At 43.0% G+C, this 17,901-nt stretch overlaps 1 protein-coding gene across 1 annotated transcript in view; it reads right to left on the minus strand.

Moving 5' to 3' along the window:
* Positions 1-2,169: 2,169 nt before the first annotated feature.
* The window catches only part of LOC141085700 (histo-blood group ABO system transferase 2-like), a 31,022-nt gene continuing 15,290 nt past the window's right edge, over positions 2,170-17,901 (minus strand). Inside the window, exons 4-8 of the mRNA XM_073571257.1 lie at positions 16,874-16,904; positions 15,526-15,541; positions 11,101-11,113; positions 8,800-8,919; positions 2,170-3,126 (exon numbers count right to left, since the gene is read on the minus strand). Coding sequence (XP_073427358.1) covers positions 2,442-3,126; positions 8,800-8,919; positions 11,101-11,113; positions 15,526-15,541; positions 16,874-16,904 — 865 coding nt within the window. The 3' untranslated portion in view covers positions 2,170-2,441. The remainder of the gene's footprint in view (positions 3,127-8,799; positions 8,920-11,100; positions 11,114-15,525; positions 15,542-16,873; positions 16,905-17,901) is intronic.

Here is a 17,901-nt window from a genome sequence, read left to right on the forward strand (position 1 = left end):
GATAAGGGTGCCCATACTTTTGCAACGGTCAAATTTTGTTTAAATGCAGATTGCACATTTTCTGTTAGTACAATAAACCTCATTTGAATCCAGAAATATAACTGAGTCCATCAGTTATTAGATATATGAAACTGAAATACCTGTTGCAAAAACCAAAATTGCTATTAAGAAAAAAGGTTAACATTAATAGGGGTGCCCAAACTTTTACATATGACTGTATTTCACAAATAGGCAACCCGCTTGGGAACACAATGGAGAAACCTATTTTCAACCGAAAAAGAATTAAATAAGGTGGATAGTCACCAAGCTACATCCAATTACAGATCCTCCACCAATACCTGGTCACAAACTAATGCACATTTTCATATCTGTTTTTGTCTACGGTGTAAACATTTTTTCTTTCGCATTTTCATATGAGTTTCTCTAGAAAAATATTCTAGATTTTACAGAAAATTACTTATGCATCTACATTTAATATTGTAAATACTTATTTATTTCATTTACAGTAAAATACAACAAAGTGCTTTTATTCATAAAGAGTCTGTGTCATTTTATCAAACTGTACACAAATCAACGGAACAAGCAAATAAAAAGGAAACTTTGTAATACACCCTAATAAATATTCTTCTTTCTCCACTTATGAGCAACTTCTTCCTCTCCCAACACCACTTTAACTCACCATTAATTCTTGAAAACAGCTAAAATCTGTCATAGTGAACAAAAAAGATGGTCTGCCAGTTAACTGAGGGGTCAGATTACAACTGCATATTAAAGTTGATAGAGAGGAAAGGCGGAAGGAGAAGCAGATAGTAGTGGCATCAGAGAAATGCAGACAGTGTTGCTGCTTTATTTTAAATAATTTATCTCCTAATGCTGGATTCACAGCTACAATGCTTAGTACTGCAGTATAATGTCCTCGATCATTCTTCTGTTTCTTAACATGTGCTGTATAGAAAAAGACAAATTATGCCTAGAGCAGTGTCTGAGGGGGTGTGCATGACTCAAAGGCCCAAAATAAAAACACCAACATGTGAATTCCTGTGTCATGTGCCTTCCTTTCTGGTGTTATACTAGCCATAAAATTCTTCCATAAGATTCCCTTTCAAAGGAAATCCATCAGCACTATTTGACACTCCAATATATTTATACAGTATGGCAATGTATTTTGTCACGACAGTCTAATGCCACCGGCTCAAAAAGAGTACCTCGGCTAGACATAAAACAAACCACTCACTTTGTCAGATACCAGAGGAACCCCGACCTTCTCAATTTAACCCATCTACAGTAATCTTGGATTACATTAAAGTTCACTGGATTGTTTCCATGGAAGGGCTGCCTTTGGGAGGAGCAAATCAGAGACAAGAAGGGTCACCCTTGCAGGATCAATTCCAAGAGGTCATATTAGGGAAAATAAAAAAATAGTAAGATAAGTGGTTGGCAAAATTGAAGCTGAGTTAAGAAAACAAGAGAAATCAGGAAGTCAACACAAGTGCCAAAAGTAGAACTGCCAACCAGGTAAGCAGAACTTATTGACTGGCTGTGGAAGTCAGACACTCAGGGGTTTAAATAGCTGTCAGGTTAGCCCAGGGCACTCAGAAAGGAGTAATCAAACCCAATAAACCCTATAGCTCCCTGTTCTAGGGGGTACCAAAAGTCTTCGGAATAAAACAGGACTGACATAGCCATGGATCACCCGTAACAAAAGTGTGGCGCCATCTAACAGATAAAGCAGAAACAGAGGTTTCAAGAATCGGTAGAGATGTTTTAGAGAGAAGTCCAGCAATACCATTCCATGGCCAGTCTGTTCCTCTGTTACTGAGAAATCAGTGTTTGAATTGATGTGCAAATGAGTTTGAATGACTATGAAAGACTTGAAGACTCTGTCACACCTGCTTTATTCCTGCCCAATGCCGCCTCCTCCTGCTTGTCTGACAGCCTCTGTGTGATTTCATTTGAGAAGCAGTTAGTCAAATAGGAGGAGGTGACCGGGGGGGATAGAGTTTGAGTGACAAAGGAGTCAGATCTACCATAGCCCTAAAACCTAATTTGCATATCAATTAAAATGCTGATTTCTCAGTAACAGAGGAATGGACTGGCCATGTAAAGATATTGTTGGACTGGTCTTGGAAAAAGCTACATGCACATGTAAATAGTTTGGGGTGTGAAAGCCTGCTGATAGATTCCCTTTAAAGAAAATTTAAAAAAATGTCAGGTTACTATAGCAAAGAAACATATGCATCATGTTAAAAGCAACATTGTTTGCTCTTTGCAATGGTCGTCTCCAGCCCAAGTATTATCAACACATACAAGAAGAAATATAAAGCTGAATGTCCTTCTTAGGAAAATCCCATAAATTACCTTACAGTATATCATGTAGACAAAGTTAAAATTGCTTCTAGGTCTTTACTGAGCGAACACATTACATATTTCATGACAGCATCTTAGTTCCTCACTTGTTGATGGTTTTTGTGCACAGCTAAGAATCGCCTCCTCTTGATTAACTCACCATGAGGCATTCCATTGGCCCAGAGGTATTCGGGAGAAAGTATCTTAGTAGGTTTATTGTAGAACAGATACCTGTTCAGATGAGATTCCTCCTGCCACACAGCTTCAATACCTTTTTTCTTGTCCTCCATAATACCTTTCTGGCATTCCATACTAAGTTTGTAAATTTCTTCCACTTTTCCACCATACAGAGCGGCCATGTAATAAAAGTCTCCTTCCCCTTGTGGTATATATGCCGCAGAAATTGGTCTATGCTCATATGTAAAGGAGTTTGGTTCAGAAAGAAAATATCCTGGGTGGAGCGTCCCTACCAGGTCTCCAAGTATTTCAACGCCCACATGATCATTGAATACCATATCCACATCGGCGCATATCAGGTAGTCTATCTCATTGGGCATATACTCCTTGGTGAAAATCGTGAGGGTTTCCATTCTTCTCATGGACACATCCTGCCAGCGTTGGTCAGCAACCACATTGTGAAGTTGCAAGATGCGACCATCGGCCATTTTGGGTTTAACCACATTAGTCACATTGTCAGTGAATACATAGTATGTAACATTGTGACCAACCATGAAATAACGCTCCGCAGACTCCAATAATGGTGGAAGGAATTGGATATACCTGTAAAGTATAAATTGACTTCATTATATACAATAATGGGCTTCAAACTGAAGTCACTTCTACATTGCTGAAAAACAGATACTTTTGCATTCTTATAAACACTAATAATTTATATCATTCTAGCCTTCAAGCAAATTTTATTTTGCAGCAATTATATTATATTGATGTGACAGGTTATTATAATCTTATTGTTATCAGTTTCCGGGTTTAATTTGCAAATTAACTCTCTTCTGGAAGTAAATTAAAAAATTTTGAAAGTATCGCCTAACACTCTAAACTTTACTCTTTAAGTCAATGTCTTAGCATTTAAACAGCCATGCAAAATGAAAACCGATATTAAGCAAACCAGAAACTTAGGCTAGAGTCACACTACCGTACAATATGGCCGAGTGCTATGCGATAAGCCATCACATACCACTCAGCCCATTGTTACTAGATGGGGCAGCGCAGATCTGCGATTATGTTCTCATGCTGAATCACCATGTGAGAGCAATCACAGCATGCTGCAATTGGCAGAGATTTTCGGCTCACTCGCACCCCTATAAGTCTATGGGTGTGAGTGACACAAAGCACAGCACTCAGATATCATCCTAGTAAGGTGCGATATACTCCGACGCCAGCAGCAGAGGAGATGGAGAAATCAATTTCTCTGCTTCCTCCGCAGCTGTGCGCCGATCCTCTCTTTGCAAGAAGATCATAGAACAGTAGCATGACACTCGGCTCCCACTCGCAGCAGAGCTGGAGCCAAAGGTCATAAGCATATCGCATCTGATACTCTTGCATCAGATGCCATATGCTGGTGTGACTCACGCCTTAAACTAACATACAGACAGATGTTTCAGGGAACTTGCTCCTAATGCTGCTACAGAAGGAATCTCCCTCACTTAGGCCAGTTTCACACGTCCTGATATTTCCGGAACCAGAAAAAAACGGTATTGAAGATGTCAGTGTCCATGTGTCCGTGTGTGTAATACTTGCAGGATATGTGTGGCAACCATGTGACACATCAGTACTACACGCACGGGCACCAGAGAAGCAGTGCTACAGTAAGCACTGTACCCCGACACCGGGTGCTGAAGATGGCTCCCATCATTCTCCCCTGCTCTGCCTGCGATCAGTGCGAGCAGGGGAGAATGATGAGAGTTATAGTCAAGAGATAACTACACCTGCTTCCGCTAATAATAGTGACAGCAGGAGCAGCAGATGGGAGTTTTCCTCAGCCGGCTGCTGCGCCGTAAATAAATAATTTAAAAAAAAACCTGCGTGGGTTCCCCTGCATTTTCTATAACCAGCCAGGCAAAACTCACTGCTGGAGGCTGCCACCCTCAGATGTCAGCTTCAACAAGGCTGGTTATCAAGAATAGAGGGGTCCCTGTTGTGAGCTCATTTTCGGGTTTGCCTCTGGCTTCTGGTGACGGTTATGGAGCTGGCTGTGCTGACAGAGGAGTAGTGAGTTCTCTATCTGGACTCCCTCTGTTGGTGAAGGGAGGTAATGAAGCTGATCTAAATGGCAGAGACCGGCCACCTGAGGAAGAGGACTGTGATTGGACATCAGGAGTTTCTGATTGGATTTAAGGCAGCCGACTCCCTAGTTTCTTGCTGGTGATTTTTCCTGACTGTGGCTCCTGGTTTCCAGTTTGGTTCCTGCCTTCCTAAAGCTAAGTTTTCTCTGCTATTGTTCATATGAGTTTTTGTCTGGCTTACTTAGTTTTTGTGTTCAGCCAGCCCTGGCTGGGACTGGGCTGAATCCACATTTTGTCTCTGATCAGTTGATCTCTTTTGCTCTGTCTTCAGAATATACCTGAGTGCTGATATAGTGATTGGAAGTCTAGCGACTTCAGGGCCTTTTTCTATCAGACGTGTTGGACATTCTTTTTGGCAGGGTTTTTTGCGTGATTGCAGACAGCAGCTTTTCTTTCCTGTCCTTTCTAGTTAGCGAGGGCCCCATCATTTGCTCAGCCTATCTTTCTACCTGTGTCTGTGTTTTCATCTTGTTTCACCGACAATACATGTTGGGGGCTGTCTATTGCTTTGGGGTCTGCTCTGGGGCAGTTTAGATTTTCCCTTTCTTTCTTTAGGCTTATTTAGTTCTCCGGCCGTGATGAGGCGTCTAGGACCACCGTAGGCACGCTCCACGGCTACTGCTAGTTGTTGTGGATAGGATCAGGGGTCTGCAATCCGCTAGTTACCAACCTCTCCGGTTTTCTGGGCTTAGCTTGCTTTTTGCTTTTTCCTCCTCGGTGACTCATTCATAACAGGTCCCACTCTGTTTTCTTAAATTATTTAAATAAATAATTTAAAAAAAACACTTGGGGTCCCCCTCATTTTAGACAACCAGCCTTGCTAAAGCTGACAGCTGGCGGCTGGTATTCTCAGGCTGTTAAGGGACCATGGATATTGACCCCCCCAGCTTATAAATAGCAGCCCGCAGCTTACCAGAAAAAGCACACCGATTAAATGTGCCAATTTTGATGCTTTGCCCAACTCTTTTAATTTGCCCTGTAGCGGTGGCAAGTGGGGTTCATATTTGTGAGATTGTCTATACATAGGGTATCTTAGTGCCACTAACTCAGCAAAACGGAGGGTGGTAGTTTTTTTTAAATGAGATACCATAGTGTCCACTACCAGAAGGAAGGGCCAAGTTGCCACCAGCTCCGTTGAGAAGGGGTACAATTTTTCCAGTTGTCTACGTTTCTGAAAACATTTGTCTGGATGTTCCAATATCTTATCCAGAATTCCACAAACTCCTTGTGGTTGGTGTAACATGTAACCATTTGTCTTCCCCTTATAAAGAACCCTGACTCAATAGAAGGAGAGCGATTTGCCCCAGTCACCTTTAGAGATAGGTTAACTGCCAGTACGAGACAATCAATCATTTCCCTTAGCTTTCCCGCTTGATAGGAGTCAAAATCTGTGTCTGAGTTGGAACTTGGCGCTGACCTCTGTGGGGACAGAGGGAATGAGATCAAGACCACATCCCAGAAGACACGAATGGTGGTTTGGATGACAGTCTAACCTAAGGCTGCTTGGATCTGTAACAAGAAGCCTGGAAATATCTGGAGAACTCTTGCAGGAGGTGCCATTGATGAGGAGAGGCTGCCGTTTGCTGGTCAGCCAAAATCAAGTGGAACCAAAGTGTGCTGGAAGATTCACAGGGGGAACGACCCCATGTACTAGACTGGATCAGGTGACCCACAGAAAGGACTTCCATTGTATAAAAGCCCTGCGCACGCAACCACAAAGAGATTTGGTGCCAAGGAAGTGAGTGGGGCAGAGGTGCTCTAGAGACACTGCTGAGACCAACGTGACAGGCCTCAGCAGGAAGTCTGCACCAACCAGGTGCTGGTCACCGCCTGGCAAGGTCCGGATTCCTTCCAGGAGACCTCCAAGTACGACTTACAGTGGTCAGAGACAGAATTTGAGCCCTGCGCTAGTCAAGCCTCCGAGGCCCAACTATGCCTGTCAAGAGCTGAGGCCCAGTCCTCCCTGCCCAGAGCCTGAGAGACTTCCGCCAACTGTTAAGCCAAGAAGAGGTGTGTGGAGACTGCGACTGGAGAGGCAAGCCTGCAATTGTGGAGGAACAATACAAATGAGGAATAGTGCAAGTGAGCAGGGCTGTTTCTGTATCGGGATCGGTTGGCAATAGGAGTAAAGGTTGGGAGGGAGCCAGTGGGAGGCTCAAAGGGTTTTAATAGGCTACGTTAGGAAAAGACTTGCGGCCTAGTGGGAAAAGCCAGTGATCCCCGCTAGGGCCAGAGCTTTGAGTGAAAATTCATGCGGTGACTTCCAAAACCTTTGTGAAAAGGACGCTAATGCTAAATAGTGAAAGACTTTCTCATTAATTCTAAACTTGTTGTTATTCCTTCTATTGTTAAATTACATAGCTACTAACATTAATTGTTTAAAGCTACTTTTGTATATAAATAGCATTATATCAACCCCTAGCTGTTTTCACCTCTTGATCTCTGCTTGTTTCATTCAGACACCTGCATTACAGATCGCCTCTGTGATTGGCCATGCTGGTGCAGTGTAGCTGGTGAGGCTGACTCACTCTGGGCAACAGTCAGAGTACTAGGGGCAGTAGAGGCCTTATTCAATCATTTCTCAACTGTAACCAAGGTCTGGGATGCATTGGTTAACTCAGCTACTGAATGAGCTAAAGCCAGGACCCATGCAAAGGGGCAATCCTCCTCATGGGCCAGAGAAATCCCCTAAGTGGGCATCAATAGAGGAGATGGGAGTATTCTATGGCTTGGCCCAAGGGAAACTTGCACTTTCAGTAGATGAAAGCATAATAGGTAACCAGGGTAGGCTGGGCCATAGAGTATGTGCAGTCTTTCAGCTTTGCCCGCAGTTGGGCAAAGCATACTGCGCACGCGCGAGATTCCATTTGACTGGGCAAGCGCAATATCTCTAAGCGCTCTACATTATTCATGTCAAGGAATGCGTACAGCAGCCGAGGAGGGGCGGAGTGAGTGAAACGAAGCGATACCCATCGGACAGGACCGAACAGATTATCATACAGCGCGGGAGAAATATAAAAGGTTTTTATGGGTGATACATGGGGAGTCAGGGGGTTTGATAAGTAGTTGGGGAATGCATAGCTGACACTCAATTAATTGATATTTTTAGCTGGTAGGACAGAAAAGTGGTGACAGGTTCCCTTTAAGTGGATAAAAACTTTGATGGAAGTGATTTTTTAATGAAGTAAAAACGGAATATGTTGAAAAGGCTATGTAGGCATTTTATTGGTCTTTTTATTGAAATTGATGCAAAAACTGGTTGATTCAAAATTTGAAAGGTCGGTGTGCTGCATAATATTGCCTATATATAGTGGAGTGGAGGGGTGAGGCCCTCAGTAAAACCAGCGAGAGGTGTGTAGCCCGGAGAAAGGGCATCCACTAGTGCCCAACCAGGTCCCTGACACCGGGACGCAGCAAAGACGCCCCAGTCACGCGGCGCCAAAAATGACCACAGGGGAGCCAGTGCAATGCAGGGCCACAGCAAGGGACATATGGTACTTATATTTACTTATGAATTCATTATCTTGTGTAAAAGTAGTAAAGCATAAAAAAACCTAAGGTTAACCCTCAATATACTGTAAACTTAAATTATATTATCTGGCGAACATAGTAACTATTCTATTAACAATTACAAATATATTGTTTTTTTTCTTTATGCCTCCTACAAAAAAGGAAACAAAAATTGATCAAAAAGTTGTATGTGCCTCAAATTGCCTCCAATAAAAACTATAGTTTGTTCCAGAAAAAGTATGCCAGTTTTTGTGCTGAATTTCTTTATGTATTTTATAGCACCAGCAAAAGCTACAGGACTGCAGAAATCTCATGCACAGACTTGTTTTGTTTTCTTTTCATAGAAAGCAATGACTAAGTGCAATAACACAGCAAACAGCACCCCCGCCAATCAGCTGTCATGGGTGTCACCTGATGTATAAGACAAAAAATTTTATTCATCACTAAAAATAATCATTCTCGGCAGCGCATCGTCCTGTTTAAAAAAAATTCTCGCTGCCGAGAACAATGGCAGCCTTTTCACACTAAACAATCTATTACTGATCATTCAGTGCACATCTGAAAAGTGGCTGGACTGTAAGCAAACTATTGAATGACGCATCGTGCAGCGTTATCCTATTAGTTTCCAATGTATACTTACTTTTTGACAGCAAATACAAACAATCCAATTCTTGTACCTTTGTGTTGCTTATCTAAAATGTTAATGTTATATATTCCATCCCAGATAATTGGGGCGAGCCAAGGAGTGAGAACGTTGAGACTTGATTTCCTTTTAAAAAAAAAAATAATTATGCCAAAATAATACATACCACACTATTCCCTTATATATGTGTATCTACATTAGGTTATCTGAAATAAAGAGGCTTTAGCATTGAAAAACATATAAAATAAGAATCTAAGCTATATTTACCCTCCTCGGGACCAGGGCTGTCGCTCCACCACTACTCTGGTCTTTGTTGATTGGCTGCAGTAGTGACGTCACATCGACAGCACTGCAGCACACCGGTAAGGTCACCTCTGCAGATAATCAACAAAGGCTAGGGAGGGTAAGTAAAGCTCAGCTAGTTATTCTCTATACCAATGAACTTATGGGTTTAAAAAGTTGAAATAAGACAATCCCTTTAAAAGGATTTTCCAGGTAAGAAAAATGAAGTTAAATGTATTTGAGGTGTCATGTTATTGCCGACATGGTCTGCAGATCAATTTCTAGCTATCATTGCATGTAAAACAAAAGTGGAACTCATCACTGAAGAGGATGGACCTCCAGTCCAGTCTCCATTTGGTGTTCACCTGGGCAAAGCCTTGAAGAGACTTCCTTGTGGGAATGTGACACCGGTCCTATTTCTGCGATTATGGTGTGGTATTATGTACAGTTGCTGAATCCCTCTAGTCATGTTTCTCGGTACATTAACAGCTCAGCGTTGCATTAATTTGGTATTATCACCAGGAGGTACGGCCATTTCTCCAAAGTGCCCACGGAGCTATTTTTTCAACACAACATCACCAGGCTGCATGTTGCTCATACTACTGTCAGCAACCTGTGTGGCCTAATTTGAAGCCATGGTCTGCAGCGTTCCCAAACTACTCTCCTGCAAAACACATTTGAGATGTCATTGGCCGGCAATTGGAAAGGGAGTTGCCAGCAGAGGATCTTGATGATTTTCCCAAGTGCCTTCAGCATGGCAGAACATTCTTCAGATAATCATTAATAATCTCAGTGATATCAGCCAAGGTGTGTAATTGTGTATTTCCGCATGTGGTGCTCATACACAATACTGACTAAATCAAGAAGTTTTTAAAATTTTGTTTAGATTTTTTCTGCATTTGCACATCATTAACATGTCTATCAATTCTGTGATTTCCAGAATTGCATGACTTGTTCTTAGTGTTGGAATTTCAATGTCACTATTGAATTACTATAATTTTTTTGGTCATGCACAGTGCTCAGCATAAATGAGTACACCCCAGCAAATTTGTCAGAAAACCATTTGTACAAAATACTGTAGGCTATTGATTGCAAATAAGACATCATTTTGATCACCCCAAAAAAGTAAGTTTCCCAACAAATTAGTTCAAGACCATATTGAGAAAATTAGTATACCCTAATGAAAGTCTTAAGAACAATGCTAAAGTTTAGGCTACAAAATTCTAATTAACAAGAATTTAATTACAGTAATTATTCATTAACCCCTTATTGACATATGATGCACTGGTACATTATATGCACGCTCCCTGACTTTGATGCAGGCTCAGAAACAGAGCCCACATCTCTTCTGTTAGATGATGGCTGTGACATTCAGTCATCATCTGCCCAAAGCTGTTAACCTGATAAATGCCACTGTCAATCTGCCAAAATGTCACAAAGATTGAACTGCAACCATCACACAGAGACGTCCAGTCGACCACAGAATTGTCACCTTAACAGGAGCATCTTCCGATGAGAAGGGTTGAAGAAAATCGACATGCAAGTGTAATACAGTTGGCTAAAGTAGAAAGCCAAACCAGGCTGAGTGTTTCCTGTGAACACAATTTGTGAGGGCCCAGGCTAAAAAAAAAATAAGAATTCTAAGATTCTATAATCTGGAGTGATGAGACCAAGATACATTTTTTTAAAACTGATGGTTTCAAATCTGTATGACGTAGCAAAGGTGAGTATTACATGGCGCCTACAGTGAAACATGGTGGTGGTAGTGTCCTTATATGGAGCTACTGTACATGAGTGCTGCTGGTCTAGGAGAGCTACATGTGCTTCTCACAAAATTAGAATATCATCAAAAAGTTAATTTATTTCAATTCTTCAATACAAAAAGTGAAACTCATATTATATAGAGTCATTACAAAAAGAGTGATCTATTTCATGTGTTTATTTCTGTTAATGTTGATGATTATGGCTTACAGCCAATTAAATCCCAAAAGTCATTATCTCAGTAAATTAGAACACCGTATTTTTCGGACTATAAGATGCACTTTTTTCCTCTCAAAATATGGAGAAAAATGGGTGGTGCATCTTATAGTCCGGATGTACTGGCTCTGGCTGTGGTGGGGAGGTGGGGGAGTGGTTTTGGTGGAGCAACAGGTCACAGAAGCAGGAGCTGGGGGTTGCGGCTAACTCCTGTGCCCGTTGCTAAAGAGAAATTAATATTCACTGCATTCCACGCCCATTGACGTGGAGGGCAATGAATATTTATTTCTTTTTGGCATCCTGGTATGACTGGCCCCATCCCGTTCCTGATATGATTGGTCCCATCCTTATCCTGGTATGACTGGCCCTATTCTGGTCCTGGTATGCCTGTTCCCATCCTTATTCTGGTATGATTGGCCCCATCCTGTTCCTAGTATGCAGGTTCCCATCCTTATCCTGGTATGATTGGCCCCATCCTGGTCCTAGTATGCATGGCCCCATCAGAAAAGATTAAAAAAATAAACCATTACACTTACCTTCCTCTGCTCCCTCGCAGTGTCCTTCTCTGTTGCCAGCAGCTGCTTTATACTTGTAAGCAGCGCATGGCAGGGACGTCATGCGCTGCTCACAAGCAGAGCACAGCTGCCGGAATACTCACCAGGACTGTTCATTGCAGAGAGCAAAAATTAAGAGACGACCACATCAAAACCCTGTCATGGGCAGCCAATTCTCCAGACCTGAACCGCATTGAAAATCTCTGGAATGTAATCAAGAGGAAGATGGATAGTCACAAGCCATCAAACAAAGAAGAACTGCTTAAATTTTTGCGTCAGGAGCAGTGAGAAAGACTGATGGCAAGCATGCCAAGACGCATGAAAGCTCTTTTTAAAAATCATGGTTATTCCACAAAATATTGATTTCTGAACTCTTCCTGAGTTAAAACATTAGTATTGTTGTTTCTAAATGATTATGTACTTGTTTTCTTTGTATTATTTGAGGTCTGAAAGCACTGTTGTTTTTTTTTAATTTTGACCATTTCTCCTTGTATTATTTGAGGTCTGAAAGCACTGTTGTTTTTTTTTTTAATTTTGACCATTTCTCCTTTTCAGAAAAAAAAAAAAATATTGCTTGGAAATTCAGAGACATGTTGTCAGAAGTTTGTAGACTAAAAGAACAATTTACATTTTACTCAAAAATATACCTATAAAGGGAAAAATCAGAAACCTGAACATTTGGAAGTGGTCTCTTAATTTTTGCCAGAGCTGTATGGCCCTCTCTCATCCCTACCCTGGTATGCATGGCCCCCTCATCCCTACTCTAGTATGCATGACTCCCTCTTCCCCATCCTGGTGTGCATGCCTCCTCATCCCTAGACTGGTATGCAGGGCCCCATCCTTAACCTGGTATGATTGGCCCCCATCCCGGTCCTGGTATGCATGGTCCCATCCTTATCCTGGTATGATTGGCCCTCATCCTGGTCCTGGTATGCATGGTCCCATCTTTATCCTGGTATGATTGGCTCTATCCACATCCTGGTATGCATGGCCCCATCTGAAAACATTAAAAAAACCAAACCATTACACTTACATTCCCGGCGCTCCTTTGCAGCATCCTGCTCCGATGCCAAGCAGCTGCTTAATGCTTGTAATCAGCACATGGCAGGGATGTCATGTGCTGCTTGCAAGCCGAAGGGCAGCTGCCGGAATACTCAATGCTCTGCACGCTGGGACTGTGCACGCAGAGAGCACTGAGTATTCATTGTTCTCTAATGAGCACAGTGTCAGCCGGACACTTCCTGCTGCTGGCGGTCACGTGTGCTGACACTTAAGAGAAATAAATATTCATATAATGGGGTGAATATTAACTTCTCTTAAGTATTGTCATATGTGACCACCGGCAGCAGCAGGAAGGCTCCAGCTGACAGTGTACACGCTAGAGAGCAATGAATTCTCAGTGGTTTGTGCGCACACAGTCCCGGCGTGCACAGCATTGAGTATTCCGGCAGCTGCCCTTCGGCTTGCAAGCAGCACATGATGTCCCTGCCATACGCTGCTTACAAGCATTAAGCAGCTGCTGGCATCGGAGCAGGACGCTGCGAGGGAGTGCCGTGAAGGTAAGTGTAAGGGGTTTTTTTTTTTTTAATGTTTTCTGATGGAGCCATGCATACCAGGATGGGAGTGGGGGCCATGCATACCAGGATAAGGAAAGGATGGGACCAATCATACCAGGACTGGGATGGGGCCCATTCATACCAGGATGCCATTAAAGAGAAATTAATATTCATTGCCCTCGCAGTGAATATTCATTTCTCTTTAGCAGCAGGCATAGGAGTTAGCAGCAGAAGCCGTCTCCTGCCTCTGTGACCCGCTGCTCCGCCAAAACCGCTCCCCCACCACCCCACCACAGCCAGAGGCGGTACTTCTGGACTATAAGATGCACCCCCCATTTTCCTCCACATTTTTGGAGGAACAAAGTGCGTTTTACAGTCTGAAAAATATGGTATGTTTGGGATATAATTAAGTAATATAGCTGAGGCTTCCAGCTTGCAGTAGTCATCTATTCACAGACTCACTGAAGTGTGTATATATAGTGCAGGTAAGCCCGCATCCTAGATTCTAAAGGTACTGTCACACTTAGCGATGTACCAGCGATCCCGACCAGCGATATGACGCGATCAGGATCGCTGGTACATCACTAAGTGGTCACTAGTGAGCTGCCACACAGGCAGATCTCACTAGCGACATCGCTGGGGACGGGGATCGCTACTTACCTGTCAGACGCGGCAATCCTGACGTCCTCCCGCCCGGCTCTATGCTCGTCTCTCCACAGGAGGCGCCGCAGGAAGCTGGCGACGAGAAACAGTCCAGGATGTTCTCGTGCGATCAGCAATAACCAGCGGGGGAGGGGTCGGAGGTAAGTATCAGACATAGCGATATCGCTAGCAATATCGCTATAACGTCACGTTATAGCGATATTGCTAGCGATATCGCCTAGTGTGACAGGCCCTTAAGAAAAAGTGTCATGGTATGCAGCTACTAATACAAACAGGATGAGTCACACACTACCTTGTCATGAAAAAGTGTTTCATAGAAGCCCTGACTGATAAATATCACCCCTATCTAAAGCCCATCAGGATGTAGAGGCAGTTATATGTCTCAGTTACCCATCCATTTAATAAGGGGGATATTAGTAGGACAAAAGACCACCTGCCGATGCATTTCTTCCCATTCAGAGATTCATCAGGGGATCCAGTACTCTACTTGAGAGGTCCGTACTCTCACCTCCTATTACAGACCTCACAGCCAGACTACTGGATCCCCTGATGAATCCCTGAGCAGGAAGACACTCGTTGGTTTGTGGTCTTTTATATATATATATACTGCTCACAAAATAAAGGGAACACTAAAATGCTAAAATACCACATCCTAGATATCACGGAATGAAATATTCTAGTTGTAAATCTTTATTCATTACATAGTGGAATGCGTTGAGAACAATAAAACATAAAAATGATCAATGTGAATCAAAATAACTATCCCATGGAGGTCTGGATTTGGAATGATACTCAAAATCAAAGTGGAAAATAAAATTACAGGCTGATCCAACTTCAGTGGAAATGCTTTACGATAAGGAAATGATGCTCAGTAGTGTGTGTGGCCTCCAAGTGCCTGTGTGACCTCCTTTTAATGCCTGGGCATGCTTCTGATGAGGCGGAGGATGTTTTGCTGGGAGATTTCCTCCTAAGTCCTGGGTTAAAACATCAGAAGTGTTATTAACTTGGAATTACATTGTGTTGCTTAAGTGTTCCTTTTATTTTTTTGAGCAGTGTTTGTGTTTTCGTATACACCAGTAAAGTATGATGGGTGGTGGGGCCCAGACACGACTCCTGTACTGGGGCCATTGACTGTCAGTATCTGCTTCTACTGCAGGATGATTCATTCACTAATTTATCTGGAAAAACTGCTGTAACTTCTAAAAGAGATGGTCGACCTACCCTAAATTTGGACTATACATACTTTGGTTCATGAGAACTGAGAGTGCAATGAACTTCAGCGACATTAATATGAAACTTCCTTGCACCAAGGGGTCTTGCCAACTTCTCACTCTGCCCGTTGTCTCCACTACGAGATAGACTTGCTGCATGCCTTTCTGTGCATCAGTAGTTTATGTGTGGTGCTTGTGTTTGCCTCCTGTCGAATTCAGATGGAGTTTGAAGGACGTGTTTTCACTGTGAAAACTTATTGGAAAACTGATATCCTCAAAAACGTACCAAAGTGAGTTTCTAAAGAAGTTTGGAGGTCGAAATCCACTGTCCAAACAGTGAATTCTTTCATTGGTGAATAAACTGGAATGTACAGGAACATTACTGGATAGGCATGATGGTGGACATTCAAAAATGTTTAAACAGACAATTCAATATATGAGAAACAGTGACTTCTGGCCTCTCCACGCAAATTGTTGCACAGGCTTTCCTAGGAGACTGGCATGTCATATTCCACATATCAACAAGTGGCCAAGAAAGGTCGTGTTCACCTGTACAGAGTCACCGTCATACAGTAATTAAAAGGGCCCGATCAAGAGAAAAGAATTAATTTTTGACAGGTTTTTTACAGTAGCTTATGGGGGAGCGGCAGTAGTGGGGCATTGCTGCGGGCCCTGGGATGGGAGGAGGGATGTCCCAGTGCTGCGAGTCTGTGGTGTCTTGGCTGGGAGGAGGGGGTGTCAGAAAATGTCAGTATTTAGCGGAGTCATACAATCGTAGAATGTTAGAGTTGGACGTGATCTCCTGGGTCATCAGGTCCTATCCCCTGCTCAAAGCAGGATTCACTAAATCATCACAAACAGATGTCTGTCCAGTCTTTGTTTGAAGACTTCCATTGAAGAAGAACTCATCACCTCTCGTGGCAGCCTGTTCCAATCATTGATTAACCTCACTGTCAAAACTTTTTTTTTCTAATATCTAATCTATGTCTCCTCCCTCTCAGTATCATTCCATTGCGTCTAATCTTTCCTTGTGCAAATGAAAATAATGATGATCCCTCAATGTGACAGCCCTTCAGATATTTGTAAACAGCTATTAAGTCTCCTCATAAGGCCCCGTCTCACTAAGCAATCTCGGTAGCGAGATCGCTGCTGAGTCACAACTTTTGTGACATAACAGCGATCTCACCAGCGATATCGCTGTGTGTGACAGCGATCAGCGAGCGGCCCCCCTGCCGGTATCGCTGATCGCTGGAAGAAATCTCTGGACATTTCTTTGGTCACTGGTCTCCCGCTGGCCAGCACGCATCGCTGCGTGTGACAGGCGGGAGACCAGCGATCAGGTGTAAAAAATAATTAAAAAAATAAAAAATATAGTTATTCTCACCTTCCGACGTCGCGTTCAGCCATCCCGCCTCTCTCCACGCTCCGGTCCCAGTGATCCTTTGCATGAATGACCGCGAGACTTTGTTATCCCGCGAGACTGTGACATCTCGCGGTCATTCTCGCAAAGGATCACTGGGACCGGAGCGTGGAGAGAGGCAGGATGACTGAATGCGACATCGGAAGGTGAGAATAACTATATTTTTTATTTTGATTCTATTTTTTACAGGATGGCCAGCGATGCCGGGCGCTCGGCATCGCTGTGCTGATCGCTGGTGAAGCTGTCTGTGTGACAGCTCACCAGCGATCACACAGCGATTTACCAGCGATCCTGACACCTTCATATCGGTGTCGGGATCGCTGGTAAGTCGCTTAGTGTGACGGGGCCTTTAGTCTTCGCTTTTGCAAGCTAAACATTCCCAAATCCTCTAACCGTTCCTCATAGGACATTGTTTGCAGACCGGTCATCATTCTGCTCTCTCTTCTCTGAGCTTGATCCAGTTTTTCAATGTCTTTTTTTAAAAAGTGGTGCCCAAAACTTGACACAGTATTCCAGATGAGGTCTGACCAAAGAGGACTAGAGGGGGAAAATTACTTCATGTGATCTAGACTCTATGCTTCTATTAATGCAACCCAGAATTGTGCTCGCCTTTATTGCTGCGGCATCACACTGTTGACTCATGTTCAGTATGTGATCTATTAGTATACCTAAGCCTTTTTCCCATGTACTGCTGCTTAGATCTATTCCTCCCATTCTGTATATGCCTTTTTCATATTTCTTACCCAGATATATTACTTTGCATTTTTCCCTTGCATTTCTCCTGTAGGAAATCAACATGAAAGTGTAGGGACTATGCTCAATGCCAACGCTTTCTGAGAACCCAGGGCCCGCAGCCTTGCAGCACTGGGACACCCCCATCTCGCAGCCAGGGACCCACAGAATTGTCCTACTCATGCAGCAGCGCCTCTGACTCTTGTGACCCCAGTTAACTGCAGCTGCTGCCTCCCCCGGTAAGCTTCATTCGGATTATAAGACTCACTCACATTTTCCTCCCACATTTAGGGCAAAAAGTGTGTCTTATAATCCAAAAAATGCAGTAATTAAATAACATTACAATATATAATTAAATATTACCAAACAATTAACAAAAATAATACCGCCATTAAGTATCTAACTATCTGTACTAAACAAGTGTGCTTCATAATACAGAATACTTATACATAACACAGACTGGCCAAAGGAAAACTGAATAAATAAAAAAATCAACCAGGGGAAGAGTCTTGAGGAGATCATTTGCATATTCCCAGTGCCTTCTGGGATAAGTGAAGAGTCTCCGCGAGCTCAACGATCACTGGGTTTTGGCCGTTGCAGCTGAAAAGAGGAAATCGGAAAACCAGGGGAAGAGTCTTGAGGAGATCATTTGCATATTCCCAGTGCCTTCTGGGATAAGTGAAGAGTCTCCGCGAGCTCAACGA

Source organism: Dendrobates tinctorius, unplaced genomic scaffold (genome assembly GCF_039654945.1).
Source record: "Dendrobates tinctorius isolate UK_male_01 unplaced genomic scaffold, ASM3965494v1 ptg000029l, whole genome shotgun sequence".
Taxonomy (NCBI): domain Eukaryota; kingdom Metazoa; phylum Chordata; class Amphibia; order Anura; family Dendrobatidae; genus Dendrobates; species Dendrobates tinctorius.